Source organism: Gallus gallus, chromosome 1 (assembly GCF_016699485.2).
Source record: "Gallus gallus isolate bGalGal1 chromosome 1, bGalGal1.mat.broiler.GRCg7b, whole genome shotgun sequence".
Taxonomy (NCBI): Eukaryota; Metazoa; Chordata; class Aves; order Galliformes; family Phasianidae; genus Gallus; species Gallus gallus.
In genome coordinates, this window is record NC_052532.1 from 119,899,303 (window position 1) to 119,920,036 (window position 20,734).

Sequence of the window (20,734 nt, forward strand, 5' to 3'; positions counted from 1 at the left end):
TTAAAAACAAAAACCAAACACGAACAACTAGAATAAAACTAGAGTAACTTTTCTTCTGCCTCTTGGATCAATAAGGGATGTTTTGTTCGTTATGTAGAGTAAAAATGTTTCTAATCTCCAGAAAACGAGGCTGTCAAGAGTCAGTTCTTTCATACACTGACATCTCAAGCCATGTTCCCCTCAGTGTTTGACGACTCAAATTCTTTAAGAAAGTTTTTACTTCTTGGCCTCAAAGATGCTTATTTCTGTAATTTTAACTATTTTGTTAAATCTACGAATTTCAAAATGTACCTGCATAGAAAAGTCTCTACTAAGTAGACTCACTCTAAGAGGCTGTACAACCTGCAGACTCTCTGCAGTCTTTTACTACTTCATCTCATATTTCCTGAAACGTTGCTAGCATATAGCCTGTAATCTGTGTGTTGCTTACTTTTAGGAATTTGAGGTTCTTTCTCATTCTAATGTGATTACATTCTTAAAATATTTCACTTTTCCAAGAGTTAAATGAGCCTTCTATTCAATTTCAGCCATGGAGAGCCGTGTTTAATATTAATTAAATACATAAAATAAGGCGATCAGAAATATCAAGGCCTTCCTAGTATATTTATTTAAATTCTCAGTAGAAGTTTAAATCCATTATGTGGTTTAGAGCCATATGTACTCCTTTCTATACAGAGAGCTGTGTCTTTTGAATCCTTAAGCTAATTTGTCTTGTGCAGAAAATAGAGCAGATATAACATGCCATATGATTTCAGAGACTGTCCTTGCACTTTACAAGTTTTATTTAGGCATATTATAGCATAGCTTCATATAAGACCAGATTCATTCTTCCGGAACTTCAGCAGATTTTACAGTTTTTCTCAAGTGTTTTACATCTCAAATACATAAAAAGCAGGCACTGGGGAGCCAGTATAAGCCTTTATAAAATGTTAGCTCATTTGGAGATTATAATATTCTGTATTAAAATTCCTCCTCAATCGGGCCGTAGGTGTTTGCAGCTGAGATTGTTCAATTTAGATAATCTAAATTATACAAAGTTACTCCAGCAGTAACTGATGTGTAGTTATGTGATAGAGTGATGTTTCAGTAGCTGCAGAAATTCATTATTTCACAAGATATTACTAGCCAGACAATCATAGAATGGTTTGGGTAGAAAGGGACCCTTAAGATCATGTAATTCCAACCCCCCTGCTATAGGCAGGGACATCTCCCTACAGACCAGGTTGCTCAAAGCCCCATCCAGCCTGGCCCTGAATGCTTCCAAGGGGGGGAGGCATCCACAGCCTCACTGGGCAACCTGTTCCAGTGTCTCACCACCCTCAGAGTGAAGAATTTCTTCCCAGTATCTAATCTAAATCTACCTTCTTCCAGTTTAAAACCATTTCCCCTTGTCCTGTTGCTACATGCCCTTATCAAAAGTCATTCCCCAGCTTTCCTGTAGGCCTTTTTGAGGTACTGTAAGGCCTCTGTAAGATCTCCTCAGAACCTTCTGTTCTGAAGCCCCAGTTCTCAGGTTCTGATCTAGAGAGCTTTGTAGGTACAGTATGCATGTTAAAATAAGAAACGCATGCAACCATTAAAACAAGACGGCTTCAACTGTCTGCGTAACTAAATTTGCGTGTTAAGTTTGTTTTTGTTGGGTTCTTCTTCCTTTTGGTGAGGGGTGGAATGAAGGGGAGGTGAAGTTTCCAAATGAGAATTTCACTACTCCGAATACCACAGTCAGAATGCTATCGCTGATAGTAAAAGCTGAAAATTGGACAATGATTGCTGATTGCAGCTATTAAGTAGAACAGATAATTAAAATAGAAAACCTATTTCTGTTTTAAGCTTGCTGTATTTCACTGTTTGTTTTGTGTTGTTGTTGTTTTTTTCCTAGGTTGTCCACAGAGATCTGAAACCCAGCAATATTCTTTATGTTGATGAATCTGGTAATCCAGAATCAATTCGAATTTGTGATTTTGGCTTTGCAAAACAATTACGAGCAGAAAATGGCCTTCTGATGACTCCGTGTTATACAGCAAATTTTGTTGCACCGGAGGTAAATACCAGGATAGTTTATATGCCTTGATTTCCTTTGATGGGAACACTGGTTAGGTGTTTGTTTCGTTCTTCTGCAGCAAGTGAAATAACTTCAAAAGCATTTAAGAATCTGAGATCTTGGTGTTTTTATAACGTAACCAAAGCATTTCTAAGCACTTCTTTTGCAGAAAAAAATATTTGTCTCCTTCAGGTTTTAAAGAGGCAAGGTTATGATGCTGCGTGTGACATTTGGAGTCTTGGTGTTCTGCTTTATACTATGCTTACTGGGTAAGGGTTTTTTGTTTGTTCACCTTTGCTTTATAACAGCAAACAAGAACAGTGAGTGTTAGGCCATTGTGACTATGTTTCTAGAAGGGCACTGATTAATCTCAATTACAACTCCAGGGGAAGTTAAATATGCTTCACCTGTAGTAGAATCCAAATTTGCAGGAACTGCTGTCTCATCTGTTTCAAGTGTTTAAATTCTGCTTTAATGTGATTTAGGTGTAAAAATTGTTTTGTTTATTTTTTCCGTGTTCAAATTAGCTGATTAAACAGTATATATTTTGATGGAAATATGCTGCAAGTACAATTGCAGTGCTTTAAAGCATAGTTGTGAGGAAAATTCAGCTACTGGATAGTTGGAAGTCACACACTTAGGGGATAATAAATGCAATAGAAATACATTTATGCAGGCAAAAGAAATGATTTGTATAAAAGGTGATAAATAGCTAATTCAGCAATGGTTCCACAAGTTCAAAAGATAGCTGCTGTTGCACATGCTAAGTAGGTTATTTTATGCCGGTTTATTCTGTTCATCTTTTTTTGTCTTTAAAAATTGTTTGGTTAAATAGCTACACTCCTTTTGCAAATGGTCCTGATGATACTCCAGAGGAGATCTTGGCCCGGATAGGTAGTGGAAAATTCTCTCTGAGCGGTGGTTATTGGAACACTGTTTCAGATACAGCGAAGGCAAGTATATTTGCTTTGTTCTGTGAGAGATGAGGAATAGACTTCGAAATACATTGCTGATAATGTATATATCATATCATATATCAGAAATATTACCCATTGTTATTTTTAACTACTGAGCTGATCCTTATATGCTTAGATTTTTTTCTGTTTATGATCCTTGTGTGTTTCAACAGTCACTTGCATGTAGGATGAAAATCAGGTGTGCCTTATAGTATAGCTGTTAACAAGCATCCTTAGAAAAATGGTGTATTTTCATACATGTGCAATCATCTGTGTCAAGAAAGGCTGTAATTAAATTTCATGTCAAAAAAAGGCATTCAAAAATCTTTCAGAAATCCTAAATTGGGTTACTGAAAATATTGTAGTAATTCCTGTATGTCCCACTGGTTCAGGCTAGGGAAAAAAATGGTATCACATTTGTGTTTGGGCTAGTTCTTCAGAGTTACCCACGACAGTTCATCTCATACTCTTTCATTAGGACTTGAGCAGTTTATTCACTTTAGCACTAACATTCAACCTTCAGCTTGCACAGTTGTTAGAAGACTATTGGACACTGGTAAGATATGCAAGGGGAAAGGTCATCTGTATTTTCTGTTATTTCTTTTTCACTTGTGTTGCCTAATTAAGTTACATAACTAAATGACATAGTGTTAGCATTGTCAGGCAGCTTTTCATCTGCTTCAAAATGATGTTATGAACAAATGTTCATGCTACTAAAGTTTTTCAATTTTGAACTGTTACCATTTTTAAAGCTCAAGTTCTACTGTAACTTAGATGGAATCCTTGTATGTTATTGACAGGACCTCGTTTCAAAAATGCTTCATGTTGACCCACATCAAAGACTGACTGCAGCCCAAGTTCTTAGCCATCCCTGGATAGTTCACTGTGACCAGTTGCCTCAATACCAGCTGAACAGGCAGGATGCTCCCCATTTAGTGAAGGCAAGTAGATATTTGTTTGTCTAACTGGCCAAAGTTGGAGTAAACAAAAGGATTTTTTTTAATTACTGTAGCACTTTTTCTCTAAATAATTTTTGAAAGTTATGACTACAAATTGCTTCCAGACACAAAGTAATCTTCTAACATACAATAATAATAAATCATTTGCTGTGAATAAATCTAATGTTTGACAAATACTTAGGTTTTCTTAGGTCTTGAAGTTATTACACTTAAACTAATTAACTTATCTTCCTTAAGCAGCAAGGATAGAAGTCATTTTTCTGATAGCGAAAATGTTGTTAGGGACTATAAGGAGCTATAAAAATAGTTTGAGTAATTTTGAGGTTTCGGAGAAGCATATCATTGACCAGTGGGAAATAAAATAATTTATGACCACAGTATAAGATAGAGAAGGTGAGCTGAAATGGCACTATTAATACGGTATCTGTTCCATACTCCATGGTCTGAAACACAACTTGGTTGTGACCATGTTATATTTTCTCGCGTTGAAGGAGATGTGGGTAACTAGAAGTTTAATTGTACTCCTCTGTATTCCATTGTACCTTCAGTCCTACATTTAAATAATAATAATAATAATGATAATAATAATAAAAGGAATCTGAAAAATATAATTAACATTCCCCCTGAGTAAGTTATTAGGAATTTCTGACATCCAAACTCCCAAGTGGAAAGGGGAGCAAGTTTTGATCCCATGGCTCACAGCTTTTGAGATTTTAAAAGCCAGTAAAATTGTGTGCTGAGTAACGTGTGTGACTTTTAAATATCTTGTTGTACATTTAAATGGTTATGCAACTTACAAGCAGAGACAACCCACTGATGGGATTTAATTCCCTAACTATCTTATAAAGAATAGAGAAAATTTGGGTTTTCCTGTATTTCTTATACATTCTGGGTCTTGGTTTTTTTAATCAGGATACGATAGCTTCAGATTGATCCAAAAATTATCTATTACACTACAAACCTCACACAAAGCACTGCTGTTATTTGAGTAATGCAGCAGTGTGTTTCTGGTTTGTAGGTGAAAATAAGACTAGAATTAAGAACTTGTCGGCAATCTCTGACACTTAATGTTGTGTGATCTCTGATGTGAGTGATGTACGTAATGAACTCTTCTTGCTTTTCCTCTCTGACATTATCACAACAGGGTGCAATGGCAGCAACTTACTCTGCTTTGAATCGTAATCAGTCACCAGTTTTGGAGCCAGTTGGCCGTTCTACTCTTGCTCAGAGGAGAGGTATAAAAAAGATTACCTCAACAGCCCTGTGAAGTGACCTCAACCAGATATTTGGTACTATGGTATAAGATGATAGCACAAATCATGGCGACAGGTAGCACATATCTCACAGATACCTGCAAGCACACTCTGTCCCAGCTGGTACCTATAATGCTGCTGCTCCTGCTGCTGCTACTGCTTTCATCTATTCTCGCTTTGAACTGTTGATGGCAAGTTACTGATCTTACTGGAGCTTCAAATGGAATGAAGAGTGGAAACACAATGAAAACAATCATATCCGCAATTGAATAAACCAGAAGAATTACAAACGCCACCTCTGTCAAAAATACACTGAATAAAGCACTCTGCACCACATAGCATTATTTTTATAGGGAATATTTTTGTCCCCTGAAATATTCTTTGTTACAGGTAGAGATGGACAGTTTGTGTTAAGCACTTAGCTTAAACTATCTGTTTATATTAGCACTATATACTTTGTGCCATCCAACATTTTGTATGTTTTTGTAAACAGTTCATGAGCAGCACATTTCTGTGCTGTTTTCTTTAATGTATACATGCCTTGTTTTACTTAGATATTATTAATCATTTTAACAATTAAGTCTGATTAAACAGTTCACCTGGATTAATCAGTATTGTTGGACAGCTCTAAAAGAAGCCTGACTGTTAAACAGCTATTGAATGTAATACTATGATTATGTATTTCTCCTTGCCTACGTTTTTTCTACATTTCCATGTTTTTGATGCTGCATGTCATGTTATGAAAATCAGGATGCTGTTTATAGTATTCAAAATTCAAACAGTGGATCTCTCACCATACTATATGTACACAGATGCTATGACGGAGAGAAAAGATAACTCGTTCCATATTTCACTGTCTTTCGTCCCCACCCTCCTCCCTTTTATTTTTCCCTGTCTAATTTCTGGACTCAGGAATCATTGCTAAATACTTTCTGATAGAGGACATTTCTATATTGTTTATGCTTATAATCCATTGTTAATATTTTAGCTCTATTCTGTGACTTTTGTTTAAGCTGCAGAGGATTTGTTCAATGAATGTTGGCATTATAGAGAAAAGGCAGCATTGAAGATAAAGCAAAACATGATATCCACCAGTAAGCCCAGAAAAAGTAGGCTTAAACTGCATTTGTTACGGCTGCCAAACCAGTGGCTCCAATGTTCTGTTGTCTTTTCTCCTTTTTTTTTTTTTCCTCAGATCACTTCAATAGGCAAAATGAGAGGAGAATCATCCTGATCTGTATGGGCTAAGAAAGGGTCATTATAATTAACTATGAAAAATTGTCCCAGTCAGATTCATGTATTACCTGTAATTGTTAAGGAATCCGTTTTAGAAACAGCGATAGTTAAATGATTGTAGATCCTAGAAATACAAGCACACAGCTCTTCATGGCAACTAGTATTTCTCCCTTACTTGGTGCTATAGCACTGAAGTTTCATTCAGCTGTACAGATGCATCTACCCTTTGTTCAAGAAACATCTTCAACCAGAGGCTGAAAAACGCTGTCTTGATTTATTTATTTAATTTTTTTGCTTGACAGTGTCTGCATTTCCAGAGGTATTTAGTGAAAGCCTTCTTGCCTTTCACATGATGTGTTTTCAGTTCTGTAACTGATTGCAAGTCAGGCATATCATATCCTAGAAATTACACCTTCTGGAGCTATTTTAAAACAAGTGTTAACTTGAAGATAGTTATGTCTAGCCAACAAGTTATTTAAAATGGGGCCTGTTGGAATGAGGGGATGGCAGTACTTTGTAGTGTGTCGATGACGATATTTCAGCTCAAGAAGGAATTTCTCTCATGTTCTCAGTGTGCACGTGCATACATAGGTAGCTGGCGCAGAACAGGCCGAAAGCAGGTATTAAAATGCTTCTCTGTTGGCAGTGTCTATGTTAAAGTAATACGAGATTTTCAGTAGTTGAATGTCAGCAATATTTTGTGGCCCTCAGGCTCACTGGTCACGAGCCAAACAGTCAAGCGGTGTTGACTGCTGCATTTTAGATACCCACATTCTCATGTAAACTGATAATTTAGTCTAGACCGTCTTGTATATAGCAGCACAGGATGGACCTTTAAATGCCAGTAGAACAGTTCCGTGTGTAACAGCTTGAGTGAGTTGAAGTCTAGAGCCACTGTATTTTAAGTTATTTTCTAAACCAAGGTGGAAATGGCCCGTCTTCACAGTTGATATGTGTGTCAGGCTTGACTCGTGTTGTTTCAAGTACCTTACCTCTGGTTTTGGAGCCGTGCTCACAACTGTCGTGCTTCGTTTTGTAGCTGCGGTTATTAGAAGCCACAAAGAAATCCACGTAATGCTTCTTTGAATCCTTGCACCTTTCTTTTAGAACTTGAGTGTGTGTGACACTGTGTAAATGCACTGCTGGACTGCTGCAAAGCCAGCAGCTGACTGCAGGATGCCAAGCTGTAGAGTATTAGAAAAAGGAGGACCGCAGTTACAGTTGGATTTCCCCATGCAAAGGTCATCTTTCATTTGGGATTACCGCTTACTGTACTTGAGAGCATGAGAGAACAGAGGGGAGAGAGCAGTTGCAGTAGTTATTAAATGCCATCTATATCCAGTAAGGGCAAAGTTCTTGATTCATAATATTACTATAGCATTGAAAAACTCCTTGCGAGTTCTGTTCAAGAGAATATTTAAAACTTTTGTCTAAAGAGATAAGGGCGTAAGAAAATAGAACTACGTGTCTGGGTTTGTTTTTGTGTGCGTGTGTGTTTTGCTTTGTAAACGTGGTGTACCAACTAAAGCTGTGCTTTTCTATTATTGGACGGAAAGGACTCGAGATATGCTGGTCTGGTCCATAAGCAGCAATGGGTAATAGCTGAATTTTCACTTACGAAAATGATGTAAATGAGCTTTATCTTGATACTCTTGACCTAATCAAAGGGAAGGTGTACTTATGAGGGATGTAATTATTTTGCAACGGGGGGGGGGGGGGGGGGGGGGGAGGGGGAGCCTACTGAAAACATTTTTAAAAAATGACAAAATGACAGATAAAATATTTTTCTACAGTTCTATACGATCATACTTTATACTAGTTTTCTCAGCATGGCACATGAGTCTAAGGTACTATTCCTGGAGGTCAGTGGTATTGTACCTTATGCGAGACCATTACAATAGCATCTGTTAGATGCTTGGCACTGCTGTCATAATAGAGTTGAAATGCTAGTTAAAAAAAAAAAAATGTACTGAATACTTTAAATGATTGTTTTATTCAGAGTCTGATCTAGGAAGTGTTCCAATCATGTTATTAATGTGTAATTAGAACTGTTCCGGATGTGACTATGAGCAGTTCTGGAGAGAGATCATTGCTTGTACTCCTGTCCAGTGGCAGGTTTTGTAGTCTTCAAAAGAAATCAAGATTTCTACTGCAAATAAACTTTCAAACGTATTAAATAATTGCTTTGTTGGGTTATTTATTTATTATAAAAGCTTTTGCTGGTTCATCACTAACACTGACCTATGTATGCAGCACCCTATAGATTATAGAGAGATTGTATATCTGTATGTTGTATATCTGTCTCTACGTATATATAATCTCATAGGCACTCACGGTTTGGCCTCTGTAACAGCTTATCATAGAATCATAGAATCACTCAGGTTGGAAGAGACCTTAAAGATCATCGAGTCCAACCACAACGTAACCATACTACCCTAACTAACAGCCCTCCGCTAAATCATGTCCCTGAGCACCACATCCAAACGCTTTTTAAACACATCCGGGGACGGTGACTCAACCACCTCCCTGGGGAGTCTATTCCAGTGCTTAACCATCCTTTCTGTAAATGGTTATCGCTTATCGCTTGTGCCAGCGTTGTTCTCCCCGCAATCGAGGGCGGGAGTTCCCCTCCCTCCCATCCGGACGCATTGCTCGGGTCGGGGGCACGAGCCTTCCCGCGCCCGCCAAGAGCCGCCTCTTGCAGCCTCCGATTGGCTGCCGCCGCCCGCCCCGCGCGGAGGCCCGCCCAATCGCCCTGCGCCCGCCTTTCGCGCCTGCCACGGAGGTGACGCTACGCCACAGTAGGGACCCGACGGTCGCCGGGAGCGCGCGTTCTCGCCCCTCCCCGCGGAGCCGCTAGGCGGCGGCGAGCCCTCCAGTCCTCCCGCCCGCCGGGGGGCGCCGTGGGGGAGGCTCGGCGCCGGCGGCCGGAAAGCAGGAGCGAGCCGCAGCCCCGGCCGCGCCGTTCAGCCCGCGCGCAGCCGCCGCTCGGTTCTGCCTCCGCCTCGCGGGAGCCGCCCGAAGGCCCGACCGCCCTTACGCAGCCCCGCGCGGCGCAGCGCCCGCCGCCATGCCCAAGAATAAAGGTGAGGCCTCCCCCCGACCTCTCCCCGCCGCCGCCTCGGGAAGCCGGGCCCGGGCGCGGCCGCGCTGGGGAGGCCTGGGCTTCGCTCGCCGCCCGCCGCCGCTTTTCACGTGCGGCTCGCCGCCGGGCGGGGCCGCGAGGAGGCCGAAGGGCCCACGGCGGGCCCGGGCAGCCCGACAGGCACCCGTTTGACCACGGCAGCGGGTCCCGGGCCGGCGGCGTGCAGGAGGCCTGCGGGCCAGGGCGGCCGCGGGGGGGTCGGGCAGGGCAGGGCGGGCCCCTCCGTGCGAGCACTGCCGCATCCCCGCTGCTCTTCAGCGGCGGGCTGCTAAGTGGGGGGTGGGAAACACCAAACCGCTCCTCCGCGTCCCCACGAACGCCGCCCGATCCCGTCGCCACGTGTGTGCCTTTTAAATAGCGCCGTCGCGGAGCGTGGGCTCGCACTTACGGGGATTCGGCGCTGCCGTGGCCCCTCTCCGGCCCGCCTTCTCGCCCCGTGCGCGGGGCTGTGCCGGTGCTACTCGCGGGGTGTGCGAGCTGCCGTCCACCGCGGGTACATCCGCGCCGTGTGCCGTCAAAGCAGCCGGCGCGACTGAAACAGCCGCGGCTCTGCTCTTCTGCCGGGTGTCGCCACCCGCTTACGACTTTCAAGTTAAAAACGTTAAAATCGGAATAGGCGCCCGAGATGGACGCGTGGAAAATGCCTCGAAGTCGCCTTGATGAACTCGTAGTGTGTTGGCGGGTGGTAACGCGTGTTCTTTTCTTCTCTTGTAACGTTTAGGTAAAGGAGGTAAAAACAGACGACGAGGTAAGAATGAGAACGAGTCAGAAAAAAGAGAGCTGGTGTTCAAGGAAGACGGGCAAGGTGGGTTCCTGGGTATGGTATGGCAGTGCTGTTGCTTTGGTCCGCTACTGTGAGTCGCAGACATTCATAGAATCCTTAGAGTTGGAAGGGACCTTTAAAGGCCACCTAGTCCAACTCCCCTGCAATGAGCAGGGACGTGTACAGCCACATCAGGTTGCCCAGGGCCTCATCCAGCCTCGCCTTGAAAGTCTCCAGGGATGGGGCATCCACCACATCTCTGGGCAACCTGTGCCAGTGCATCACTACCCTCACTGTTAAAGACTTTTTCTTTACCTCTAACCTAAATCTACCCTCTTTGATTCAATCTCTTTGAGCCTGAAACCATTTCCCCTTGTCCTGTCACCGCAGATCCTGCCCGTTGGAAGTTGGTACTCAAAGATAGCATCTGGATGTCTGAGGAACTCAAAGGCAGTGGGGAATAAAGATAGGTGTCCCCTGGGTTGCTGTGTGTAGCCGGTCCTGGTGCTGCCGATAGCTGCTGGTTGTCTCTTGGCTGCACTCTCCCACTGCCTGTTCTGTGCCAGCTGTATGGTTTCTTGGGGTCTTCTGCGGAATCTCTGAAGTCACTGACCAGGCTAAAACATAATCTCTGTTCTCTCACCGTCCCTTATTGGCTTCACTATGTTGCTGGGCTGGGGAGGGGACACCTGGCAGCTACTAGAGCAGGAGCAAGAGGGGCGGCCCTTTCTGGGGTGTTGTCAGGTGCAGTGAGCAACAGAAGTGTTCAGCTGGAGGTTGGTGGCCAGAATTCTCTTGTCCTCTGCCTTCTGATGGCAGTGATCTCACCTGCCCTCCGGCTCACCCTGTCCTGCATGTCATGCTCTGGCTGTGGCTCGCATTTACCTGAGCGTGTGCCTAGCCACCAGCTGAGCACTGGGACCAGATAAACACAGTTTACTAGAAACGCTGGAGAAGTACTGATTTAAATTGCTGCCAAGGCAGTGACAGCTGAGTGTGTTTCTTTAATCTCTTGCTCATATTCCACGGCAGTTGTAAGCAAAAAGGGCTTGATTTTGACGCACCTATAAAACCTAAAATCCTTTTCAACTCCCAAGCAAAGTCTGCGTAATGAGATCCGCTCAGTTTGTAATATCCTGTTGTGGTTTGTTGGACTGTCCGTCTTGTGCTGTGGGAAGATGTTAGAGAATTGAAATGTAACTCTGACTGACCGGGAATATTTATTTTCCTGGCACACGGGGATGGTTGGGTAACATTATTCTCAAAAGCCACGTTATTTCCTGCTAAATGGTAGTACGTTATGTTGCAAACTTCAGTAGTGTGTTGGAGAGAATCACAGCTTCCAGTTGAAGCCTGTATGTACAGGGATGCCTTTTGGACAGTTTCTGAGATCAGAAATCGTCCTTTCAAGAGTATCAGCTTTATCCATAGAGTCTCTGCAGAAAGGATTGGGAGTAGTGGTGGGGGTACTCAGCACATACCACATCCTCCTCTTCCATCAGTGATAACACGGGGGTTTGACAGGACAGGAGCTGCGCTGCTGTAGTAAGCTCCTGAGTGTGACTTTTTAGCTCTAAAAGTTACCTTTAGGAAGCATTTAGAGGAAATCAAAGCATGAATGCAACCAAGGGTGGCCTCTGGTCATAACACTTTCAAGTCGGTGTCAGGAAGGGTACAAGAACTTCAGCTGCCAGTGCGGCTGATGAGAGGTCCTCTCCAGGTTGGTGTTTGATAAAATGTTACAGCAGAATTTGGTTAGGTGACACATGTTACACTGTGTCTTCACATTATCACTCTCACCCTGTCTTTCAGAATATGCCCAGGTGATCAAGATGTTGGGCAACGGAAGGCTGGAGGCGTTGTGTTTTGATGGCGTGAAGAGGTTATGTCATATTAGAGGGAAACTAAGAAAAAAGGTAATTCTGACACAGTGGCGTTATGCACCGTAAGTAATTGTAAGCAAACAAAAAAAGTAATTAGCTCTTCACAGCAGAAACAATAACTCTCATTTGTACTCAACGACTTAAATTTTGTTTTTAATAGTACACGATTTTTCTTGTGTCTGTGTTGTCTGGGCACAAAAATAGGCAGTCCGGTTTACGACTGCAGCTCCAGAGTTGAAGGGCCGCCTTCAGTAGATGCACGCAGCTCAGAGGAGATACCAGGCTGCTTATGAAAGGCTCACTTTTCATATTATGGAAACTTGAATCGTGTTTTGATACCTTGCTTGGCTTATTCTTTGTACCGGAGAGGAACCGAATGTTATTTATAGTCACCTTCTCACCGGGTGACTTACCTGAGAGCAGTTCTGACAGGGGCTTGGGGCAAACCTACAGCTTGCACAGGCCCCTCAGATGCCATCCCTTCATTGTCTGCTTCATCGGTTCCTAAAACATTGTAATGCAAAGCTGATCTGCAAATCTCCTTACCTCCAGGGAGGTGTACGCGTTATCAGCCTTCACTTCGCCACCTCTGGATGGTGTGGTGCCATCTCTTATCCTTTTTGGGCGTCACAGCTTTGTCCTTTGTTGGTGTGTGGTACACAGGTGTTCCTCTCACATTCTGTTCCCGATGAGAACAGGCAGTTGCTGTGTTCATTCTGGATTGTTCTACCCGTTAGTTTTTGGAGGCCGGTGGCTGCACGTATTTCGGTATCACTGTGAGCCCCGCAGGCTGCCAGCAATGTGTTGCTGCTCAAACTGTCGAAGGTAATGGAGAATGTTCACAGATAAATGCTGCGTACTGCAGAATTAATTTGTCACCACAGAAAGCTATTCCTCACGTCGGAAGAAAGTCCAAACAGAAACATTCTCCATCTGCAAAAAGCGAGCTACTGCGGGGTAGGACCATCTTGTGCATTTATATCAGCATATCCTGTTCTGCAGGTTTCTGAAGGCTTTGGTTTGATGGATTGCTGTAGCCATTTACTAGGAACAGCTCTATTTGTTTTCTTGGGTTCCTGGCTGATTCTTCATCACCTCCTTCACCAACGTTTTTGGCTGTTGCGGAGCTCAGCTCAGAGGGGCGGCTCAGTGCATTATTTCTGTTGTTCTCTGCGAAGTAATAACTTAATAACCACCTTGCTGGCTAGAAGCTCTTCAAAGAAGTCTGATTTACCTTCATAATAGCCCCATGACTTGCTAAATAATATTCCTACTAGTATTTAGGAGCTTGATTTTTCCATGAAAGTAGAAAATTAGGATTCCCAGGTTATTGAGTAGAAAGTGAAAATGGTAACTGTAGTGAAATGCTTGATGTTGTTCAGTAAAACTAAATGTGCTGTGCTTTTGTTTTTCATTATACAACAAGAAGTTGAATTCCTACAACACAGCATATGCTTACTCTTTCAGGTTTGGATAAATACATCTGATATTATATTGGTTGGCTTACGAGACTACCAGGTAAGCGTTCCACGCAATCCGTCATTGAAATAGCTTACAACCAACTTTGTTAAGTGTGAATTTACAGCAGGTATCCTGAGTAAATGCACATATAATTTTGCTTGGATCTGTGTTTGGTTATGCTAAATCAGGATTTTTAATTTCCTTGCGTTACAGAGAGGTTGTCTCGAGTAGATGACAAATCCTGGTTAAACTTGTTCTTCCAAATGTAATTGCTCCCTCAGATGTTGTTGGCAGTCACCCTGGCCTTATTAGCATCACACCCAGCCTTTTATTTTTTTCCAGGTGTAGCTGTTTGATGCTTGGGTCCTGTGAAATAAGGAAGACGGAACCAAGCACCAAACGTTTTGTTGCAGTGATCAGAATTTTGTGTCCCTGGTGGTGGGCATTTATCTCGACCAGCCGCTTAATCACCAATTAGTTTCTGCTTACATTATTCTGTTTCTGGAAGTTTAGCTTTACCTAATGTAAATTTTCCTTGGCTATGTGCTTTTCCACGAGTTTCAGTATTTTGTCACCAGTGGTTCAAGGATAAATTCTGCTTAGGTATTGTAAAACATCCAAGCTGTTGTCGTTGACTGCGTGTGTTAAATGGCTTACAAGTAGAAAATGACCACCAAACACCTCCCTGTGCGTGTTCTGTGAAGAAAGATTAATTTTAAAGACGTGAAACCAGGCTTCTCAAGTGACTGTTAACAGAACAGAATTGAATATCTCCCAGCACAGATGAAGATATTCTACAAAGAGTGCTTATTTTGTCACCTCAGAATTAAAAATAGAGAGAAAGGAGGAAGAAGATATTACTGTTCTTTGAGTAATACAGGTGTTGCTTGTTTACTGTACTTCCTAGGGAGGTTTTTTCCATCATAAACGACTAATGCCTTCTAATAAATTCTTATTTAGGATAACAAAGCTGATGTTATTCTAAAGTATAATGCAGATGAAGCCAGAAGTCTGAAAGCGTATGGGGAGCTTCCCGAACATGGTAAGAACGTTTTCAGTTCAAACTGGAAGGTCATGTTGGACAAGAATATGTAGCCTATCTTGACTTGGTATAAATGCTCTCCTTAACTTTCTGAATGCTTTTTTTAGCTAAAATCAATGAAACAGACACATTTGGTCCCGGAGATGATGATGAAATCCAGTTTGATGATATTGGAGATGATGATGAAGATATTGATGATGTAAGTAGCAGGCATGTTCCATATGATATGTTTGAAACTGCCATCTTTGGCAGTAAGCTGTTTGTCGATGCTTTTTGGAGAAATTAAAACTATACACGAACATTCAGAATAGCTTACCTTGTCAAGGATTTTATTCTTGGAGAGTGTTATGGCATTTAGTGTATCTGCATGCTTCGGGGACTTGTTCCTTCACTTCCTCAGCTCCCAGAATCCTTTTTGGAGTAAAGCCATTGAATGCTTTTTCTCAGACAAGCCTGGCAGATGTTTGAGCCAGGGACTGCTTCAGAAAGGGGAGTGGACACGAGCACACCAGCTTTCTGTTCTCTTTTCTGTTCTTTCATCCTCTTCTAGTTGATCTCTACGCAAAGCATGTATACTTAGTTTCATACTACTAAAATTTGAGCAATCTACTCATTGCCTCTAAGGTGCTCGCAGTCAAAGTTGTTTGACCCCAAAGACACAGATTTAGGTGGCAGTGGCTATCCAAGTGGTTGTGTGTGTGTACGTGGATGTACGGGGGAGGAGTTGCAATTAGAGGAGTCACCAACTAGATATATGGACACAGCTGGATGTTGAAGGAGCTGAATGCAGCCCCAGATGCTGCTCTCTGAACTGTAAGCTCATTACAACAAGCTCATAATGGAAAGCAAAGTATGTGATACGGGAAGGTTTAGCAGACTATTAGGATTTCTTGGCATCTCCTGCAGCGTAGGCTGGAAAGATTTCCCAGGGAGCCTGCACAAATTGTTGTGGGTCAGTTCCCATGTCACGTAGGGCAGATTTGGCCAGTTCAGCTGAAGCAGGATGAGCCAAGGATTATGTGAATGCAAACTGCATTGGACGCAATGTGTGGAACAGGTGATAGTTCATTATAGGAGCTGCATCAAAAACGTGGCTTTCCACTTTCTGATTTCTCTGTAGTTTTAACAGCCTCACCATCTAGTAAGAAACAACTGAAAGATTTTTGTGGGTTCTTTGCTGTTGTTTTCATTTGTTAAAAAAAGATCTTCAATCTCTGGTTTGTCTCATGTTGTGCGTTTCTTAAAAATCATAAAAGCTGCACCTTAGCAGTACTGGACATAATGGTAATCATGAATGTGCAGATTGTCACATTCACTTGTTACTGCTTATCACTGACCCGTAGTAACTGACTGTGTACACTCTTACGGTAGTAAAATTTATTCTAAATCAAATTGTAATCTGCTATAAAGTCTTTCCTAAGATGATGTGCTTTATTTTGCAGTAGTGAGATGAATGTGTGCAGGGTCAGCTGGCTCAGGGGATAATTAGTAACTTACTGAGCTAGTGAGTTAACTTAATTGGATAGACCATTCAAGTTACTGTCTTATGCTTTAAGTCTTCATCTTCTTAGTCGATTCTCTGAGTTGGTAATATGACCAATTCTCCTTATGCTTACGTTATTTGGACCTCACTGAGGCTCTCCATTTCAATCTCTTCTTTCAAACTATCCAAAATCTGAATGAATTTTTCTTCAAACTTTTGAGAAATGGACTTTGAACCTGTCGGTGGTTAAGCTTACTAGAGTTGGAAACACTTTGTAGTACTGCCTGCTTTTAATAATGGAGCCATTGTAAGCTCTTAGTGTGATAAATTGCTGTATGAATATTGCAAGAATATAATTTGCAAACTAATGGATAGCAATGTGGGATAATGTATTAAAGTGAGCAGCTGTGATTATTTTCAGGTTTCTCAGGTATGTTATGTAATATTTATATCATGCTGTAAGAGAAGAAGAGGCATAAAGTAACAAAGTAAGCATAATCTCTCTGAGGATCGTCCCATTCTACTGGAATCATGTGTGGCTTTGAGAGTCATAGTCAACATGAAAGACTTGGTGGAACCTTTCCATAGTTGGTTGTGTCAAGAGAATGGTTAGAAAACTTCATTTTGCCACTGAACTTGTTTGGGTGGTCAGTACTTAGGAACATTATCCTTAAACTCCATTTGAGCTTCTGTGCTTGAGAGTTGTGGTCTTACCTGTAAGAATATTGGCATAGCTGTTCCCCTCTATAACCGCAGTGTCGTAACATTGGTGGTGGAGGCGTAGGAGGAAAGTAATTGTTCACATGTTAAGAAAGGGGGATACAAGCTGGGGGAGAAACATTATTGTATGGAGCTCAGGAAGTTCCCTGTGTAGATGTCACAATAGCTTAAGGACAGAATTGATGTAAACTACATGTGAATAAAATTGTTTTTCTTTCTTTTTACCTTTCAGATCTAATTTGGAACAGAGGTTTACATTCCAACTTTCTTCCTCCAAGGATTGTTCTACATTGATATTTTGATTTTTTTTTTTTTGGGGGGTGAAGTACCTTTCTTTTAAGAAGACTGAAGATTCTTGGTAAAGAGTGTAGTTTGTTACATCGAAAGGATTTATTTTCAATGTTTGTTTTAAAGTATTTATATTTCTTTAGAAACGGATAATGCTGGATTATCACAAAGGTTAAATGAAATGCCACAAATATTTTCTCTTCACCAATTAGAGCTTTTAGCTCCGGGTATAAGTGAGATACAGAGACATGGGCTGTAAAAGACTCTGGTTTTCCCCTCTTGTGCTTTCATCACTACAATTCCAGTTAAACTTGTATTTTGAAATAAAAATTGTTTACCCTGTAATTATCATGAATTTTGATTAAATACCCAGTTTAGATTAGTATTAAAATGTACTATGCAGTGTCTGTCCCTATACCCCTTGCCTTGACGTTAACTTTAAAAGATTTTGATAATATAAAAGGAAGGCAGAAATCTGCATTTTAATTCGTAATGCATGAATCTGCTTTTCACGTCTCGTAGCATGCTGCTATTTTTATACTGATTTTGATAATTGAGAACACTCACGATTTCAAAGAAGCAAATTTGCCACAGCGGATGGGTGGAGGAGAAGCAACGATAAAAACGTAAGCAGCATCTTACATTTGCAGTTGTTAAAAGCTGTCTTGTATGCTTAGCTCTTCTGCCTGCTCAGCAGCTAAGTTGTAGTTGTGGAAGATGAACACTGGGTGGCACCCAACATAACAGGGATGCGTTCATACGGACTTGGTTCTGTACTGAAAAAAACCTAAAGTAGTTTTTCCCCAAAGCGAATGCTTAACATTCTTGATATGTTAAACTTGTAGAATATTTTTACATTATAGAAGGGGTTATGTTAAGAGTAGAGTTTTATTTTAATCTTAAATTCCACGCAGCCTAAGGTACAACGTTAAAGCTTATTATGTGAACTTTGAATAACGATATAAATGAGAAATTAAATTTGTGTCAGACGTAGGAAAAGAATCTTTTCGTCCAGAATGAATCACTGAAACAAATTAATGGAAAGATTCTTCTCCACCTTTGGACTGGAGGAGTCAGTTAAAGCTGAATAAAGACTAACATCATCATGAAAGTATTATTTTGTGGTAGCCTTAGTTTGTTTGTCTTCAGTTCTGTATTTAACAACTCTGAAAGCAGGTTAATGGAAAACTTCCTTTTGTGCCATAAAAATCTGATTCTTGACACCTGTATTCGTTATACGGTCTTTTTGGTATGATGTAAAGTGACTGCCCCAATAGATAAAACAAAATGTCTGTAAATATGGAGTGGCCTTCGTGCTTTATGGGGTTATTTTTTTTTTTTTTTAAGGAGGATTTCTGCATTGGGTTTGGATTCCCAGAAAATGTCTTCCTCTCTTTATCTTTCTCCTTCTTCACGGTATCTATTATTCCTAAAAGAAGATCGTACAGTAATAAACTGTTTCTTAGTCTTGAGTAGTTTTGCCAAACGTTACATGGGTTTTAAAAACTCATTGGAAGAACTTGCTAGATGTTGGGAAAACGTGCCGTTAACATAGCACTCCTCTCGCCCTGCTATTAAAGTGTATAACGTTTCTGTCTTTGTATGTCGGTAAGGTTCAGTAGTGAATCAACACACAAGTTGTAATGTTTCAGGGCAAGGTTTATAAGCCGTTCCCTGGCTTACTGATTTCCTCAGCATATTGAACAGACCATCGAGCAGCTCTGAAAATGGGTTAGAAACTCCCCAAACCAGGCTTGGGTTCCAAGTGTGGAAGATTTCTATGCAGTAGTGGCAGCAGAGAAGTTAATGATTAAATTGCAGTGAATGTTTGCCGAAGGTGCAAGTGCGGAATTTATTCTTGCCAAAAACACTTTTGTACAGATAGGGAAAATGTAAAGCACAGCGTCAGTGGTAAGAGAAATAGAAACGAATGTGCTGCTGTTGCAAGAAATGGATTTCAGTGTACCAGAATTCTCTGGTAGAACGAGATGCTTCAGCTGCAGGGCAGAGATGGTACTCTGTTCCTCACAGCATTGTTTCCAGTCTTTATTGGTCATAGGCTCCTGTCTGGCCCACCCCAAACTCTGCAGAGCTCTTTAGGAAGATTCCTATTCAACTATGATTTTCTCCTTAGTGCTCTGGCTCAACGCCACCTCACTGATTTCACGGTAGGCTACTTGGTCTTTCTCAAATAAACATCCTCATTCTCTGTCCACTCCCAGAGCCCCTTTCACGGAGCAAACTGGGCAGCTTTATGTTGTCCCTTTTTCCTCCGGAGGTAAAAAGCTGCTTGTACAAGTAGCTCTGATTTCAGTGTCTACATGCAAAGAAGGCAGCAGCTGCCAGGTGGAGGACTGCGAGATTGCTGACTGACGCCATGAAAGGTGGTCATTTCTATATCATTTTTTTAGTAAGACTTCTTTGACTTTGAGAACTGCTGCTGGCTTTGCTTCCTGTAGTGTGAAATTTAACAGAGAAATTAAAAGGTGGATTTTCCATGACTGAAGAGTAAACTTTGTGTTCTCTGTTTCCCTCTGAGTGTTTTGTGATTAAAACTTTGAAGCAGTTTTTTTTCTTCTTGTTGTTGTACCAAATCTTTTTTTGTCTCAACGGCCTTTTAGAGTGGCGGCATTTGTTTGGGCAGCCCTAGTGCTTTTCCACCCAATCCTTGGCACTGTCCAGACACTCATTTAAAAGATGTCTGTGGTTTTAAAGAAACCCTCACCTCTCCTTCCTCAGGCAATTGAGGAACTGGTAATCCATGGCTCTTCGACTCTGCCGTTTCCTTGTTGTAGTTTATATGTGTAAGTATAGGTTACTTTGTGCTATATGCGCTACCATGCGTACGTGTGGCTCTACATACTGTGGCCATGAGCGAATGCATGCTGATAACAGGGTGGCAGTCTGCTCGGTGTGGTACCTGGCTGTGTTCCTAACCAGGTCCTTCGTGACGAGATGATAGGACTTGTGGTTTATCTGAGTTGTGAGCTGGTGCTGGAACTGCTTCCCCCCAGGGCTGTGGGGTAAGTCTTGTTTCCAGCTGAGATGCGGTGTTGAAACTTGCTTAGCAATGGGAGCGGACAACCTAGACTGTAATCATTTGCTGTTACTGAACATGAATACTGTGGGACTTGAGAGCCTCTCTTACCTGGCTCAGTAGCTCAAGCCTAGTTTTTTTTGCCTGTAAACACAGTGCTATGTAGGTAGCTTGTCTGCTTCCTGGAAATGATGACTTGAAAGTTAAAGCACAGCCTTCTTGGAAGGTCTGTGGGAAGAGGGGAGTATTACTGTCTGAAATATCTGTTCCTTTTAAACTTGGTGCCTTTTTTGGCCTTTGTGAAGGTCATTGTTGGCAATGTTTCCTCGTTCTGACACAAAATGAATCATAAGGATTTATTTCTCTGGATGTGCGTGCCCTTTGGGAAAGAGGAGAGATGAGCAGGGATGATGCCTTTCCTTCTCCCTCTCCTTATCACATCAAGCATGAGTAAGTATTCCTACTGA

At 41.7% G+C, this 20,734-nt stretch overlaps 2 protein-coding genes across 5 annotated transcripts in view; both read left to right on the forward strand.

Annotated features, from left to right (window-relative positions):
- RPS6KA3 (ribosomal protein S6 kinase A3) overlaps positions 1 to 8,625 on the forward strand; it is a 71,615-nt gene extending 62,990 nt beyond the window's left edge. For all 4 annotated transcript variants that reach the window (XM_046903805.1, XM_015272663.4, XM_015272662.4 and 1 more), the window contains 5 exons: positions 1,880 to 2,041; positions 2,234 to 2,310; positions 2,877 to 2,994; positions 3,798 to 3,938; positions 5,101 to 8,625. In XM_046903805.1, coding sequence (XP_046759761.1) covers positions 1,880 to 2,041; positions 2,234 to 2,310; positions 2,877 to 2,994; positions 3,798 to 3,938; positions 5,101 to 5,223 — 621 coding nt within the window. In that variant the 3' untranslated portion in view covers positions 5,224 to 8,625. The remainder of the gene's footprint in view (positions 1 to 1,879; positions 2,042 to 2,233; positions 2,311 to 2,876; positions 2,995 to 3,797; positions 3,939 to 5,100) is intronic.
- Positions 8,626 to 9,394: 769 nt separating this feature from the next.
- Positions 9,395 to 18,528, forward strand: EIF1AX (eukaryotic translation initiation factor 1A, X-linked). Its single transcript, NM_001030804.2, has 7 exons — positions 9,395 to 9,531; positions 10,312 to 10,395; positions 12,166 to 12,269; positions 13,704 to 13,754; positions 14,658 to 14,739; positions 14,847 to 14,938; positions 17,175 to 18,528. The coding sequence occupies exons 1-7, from the start codon at positions 9,516 to 9,518 to the stop codon at positions 17,178 to 17,180; spliced, it is 435 nt and encodes a 144-aa protein (NP_001025975.1). The 5' UTR covers positions 9,395 to 9,515; the 3' UTR covers positions 17,181 to 18,528.
- Positions 18,529 to 20,734: the final 2,206 nt, after the last annotated feature.

Bases quoted from the DNA above. Each gene is read 5' to 3' on its own strand.
- EIF1AX (NM_001030804.2), top strand. The intron at 12,270-13,703 runs GTAATTCTGACA...TTACTCTTTCAG, and splicing joins GAGGGAAACTAAGAAAAAAG to GTTTGGATAAATACATCTGA. The intron at 14,740-14,846 runs GTAAGAACGTTT...TGCTTTTTTTAG, and splicing joins TGGGGAGCTTCCCGAACATG to CTAAAATCAATGAAACAGAC.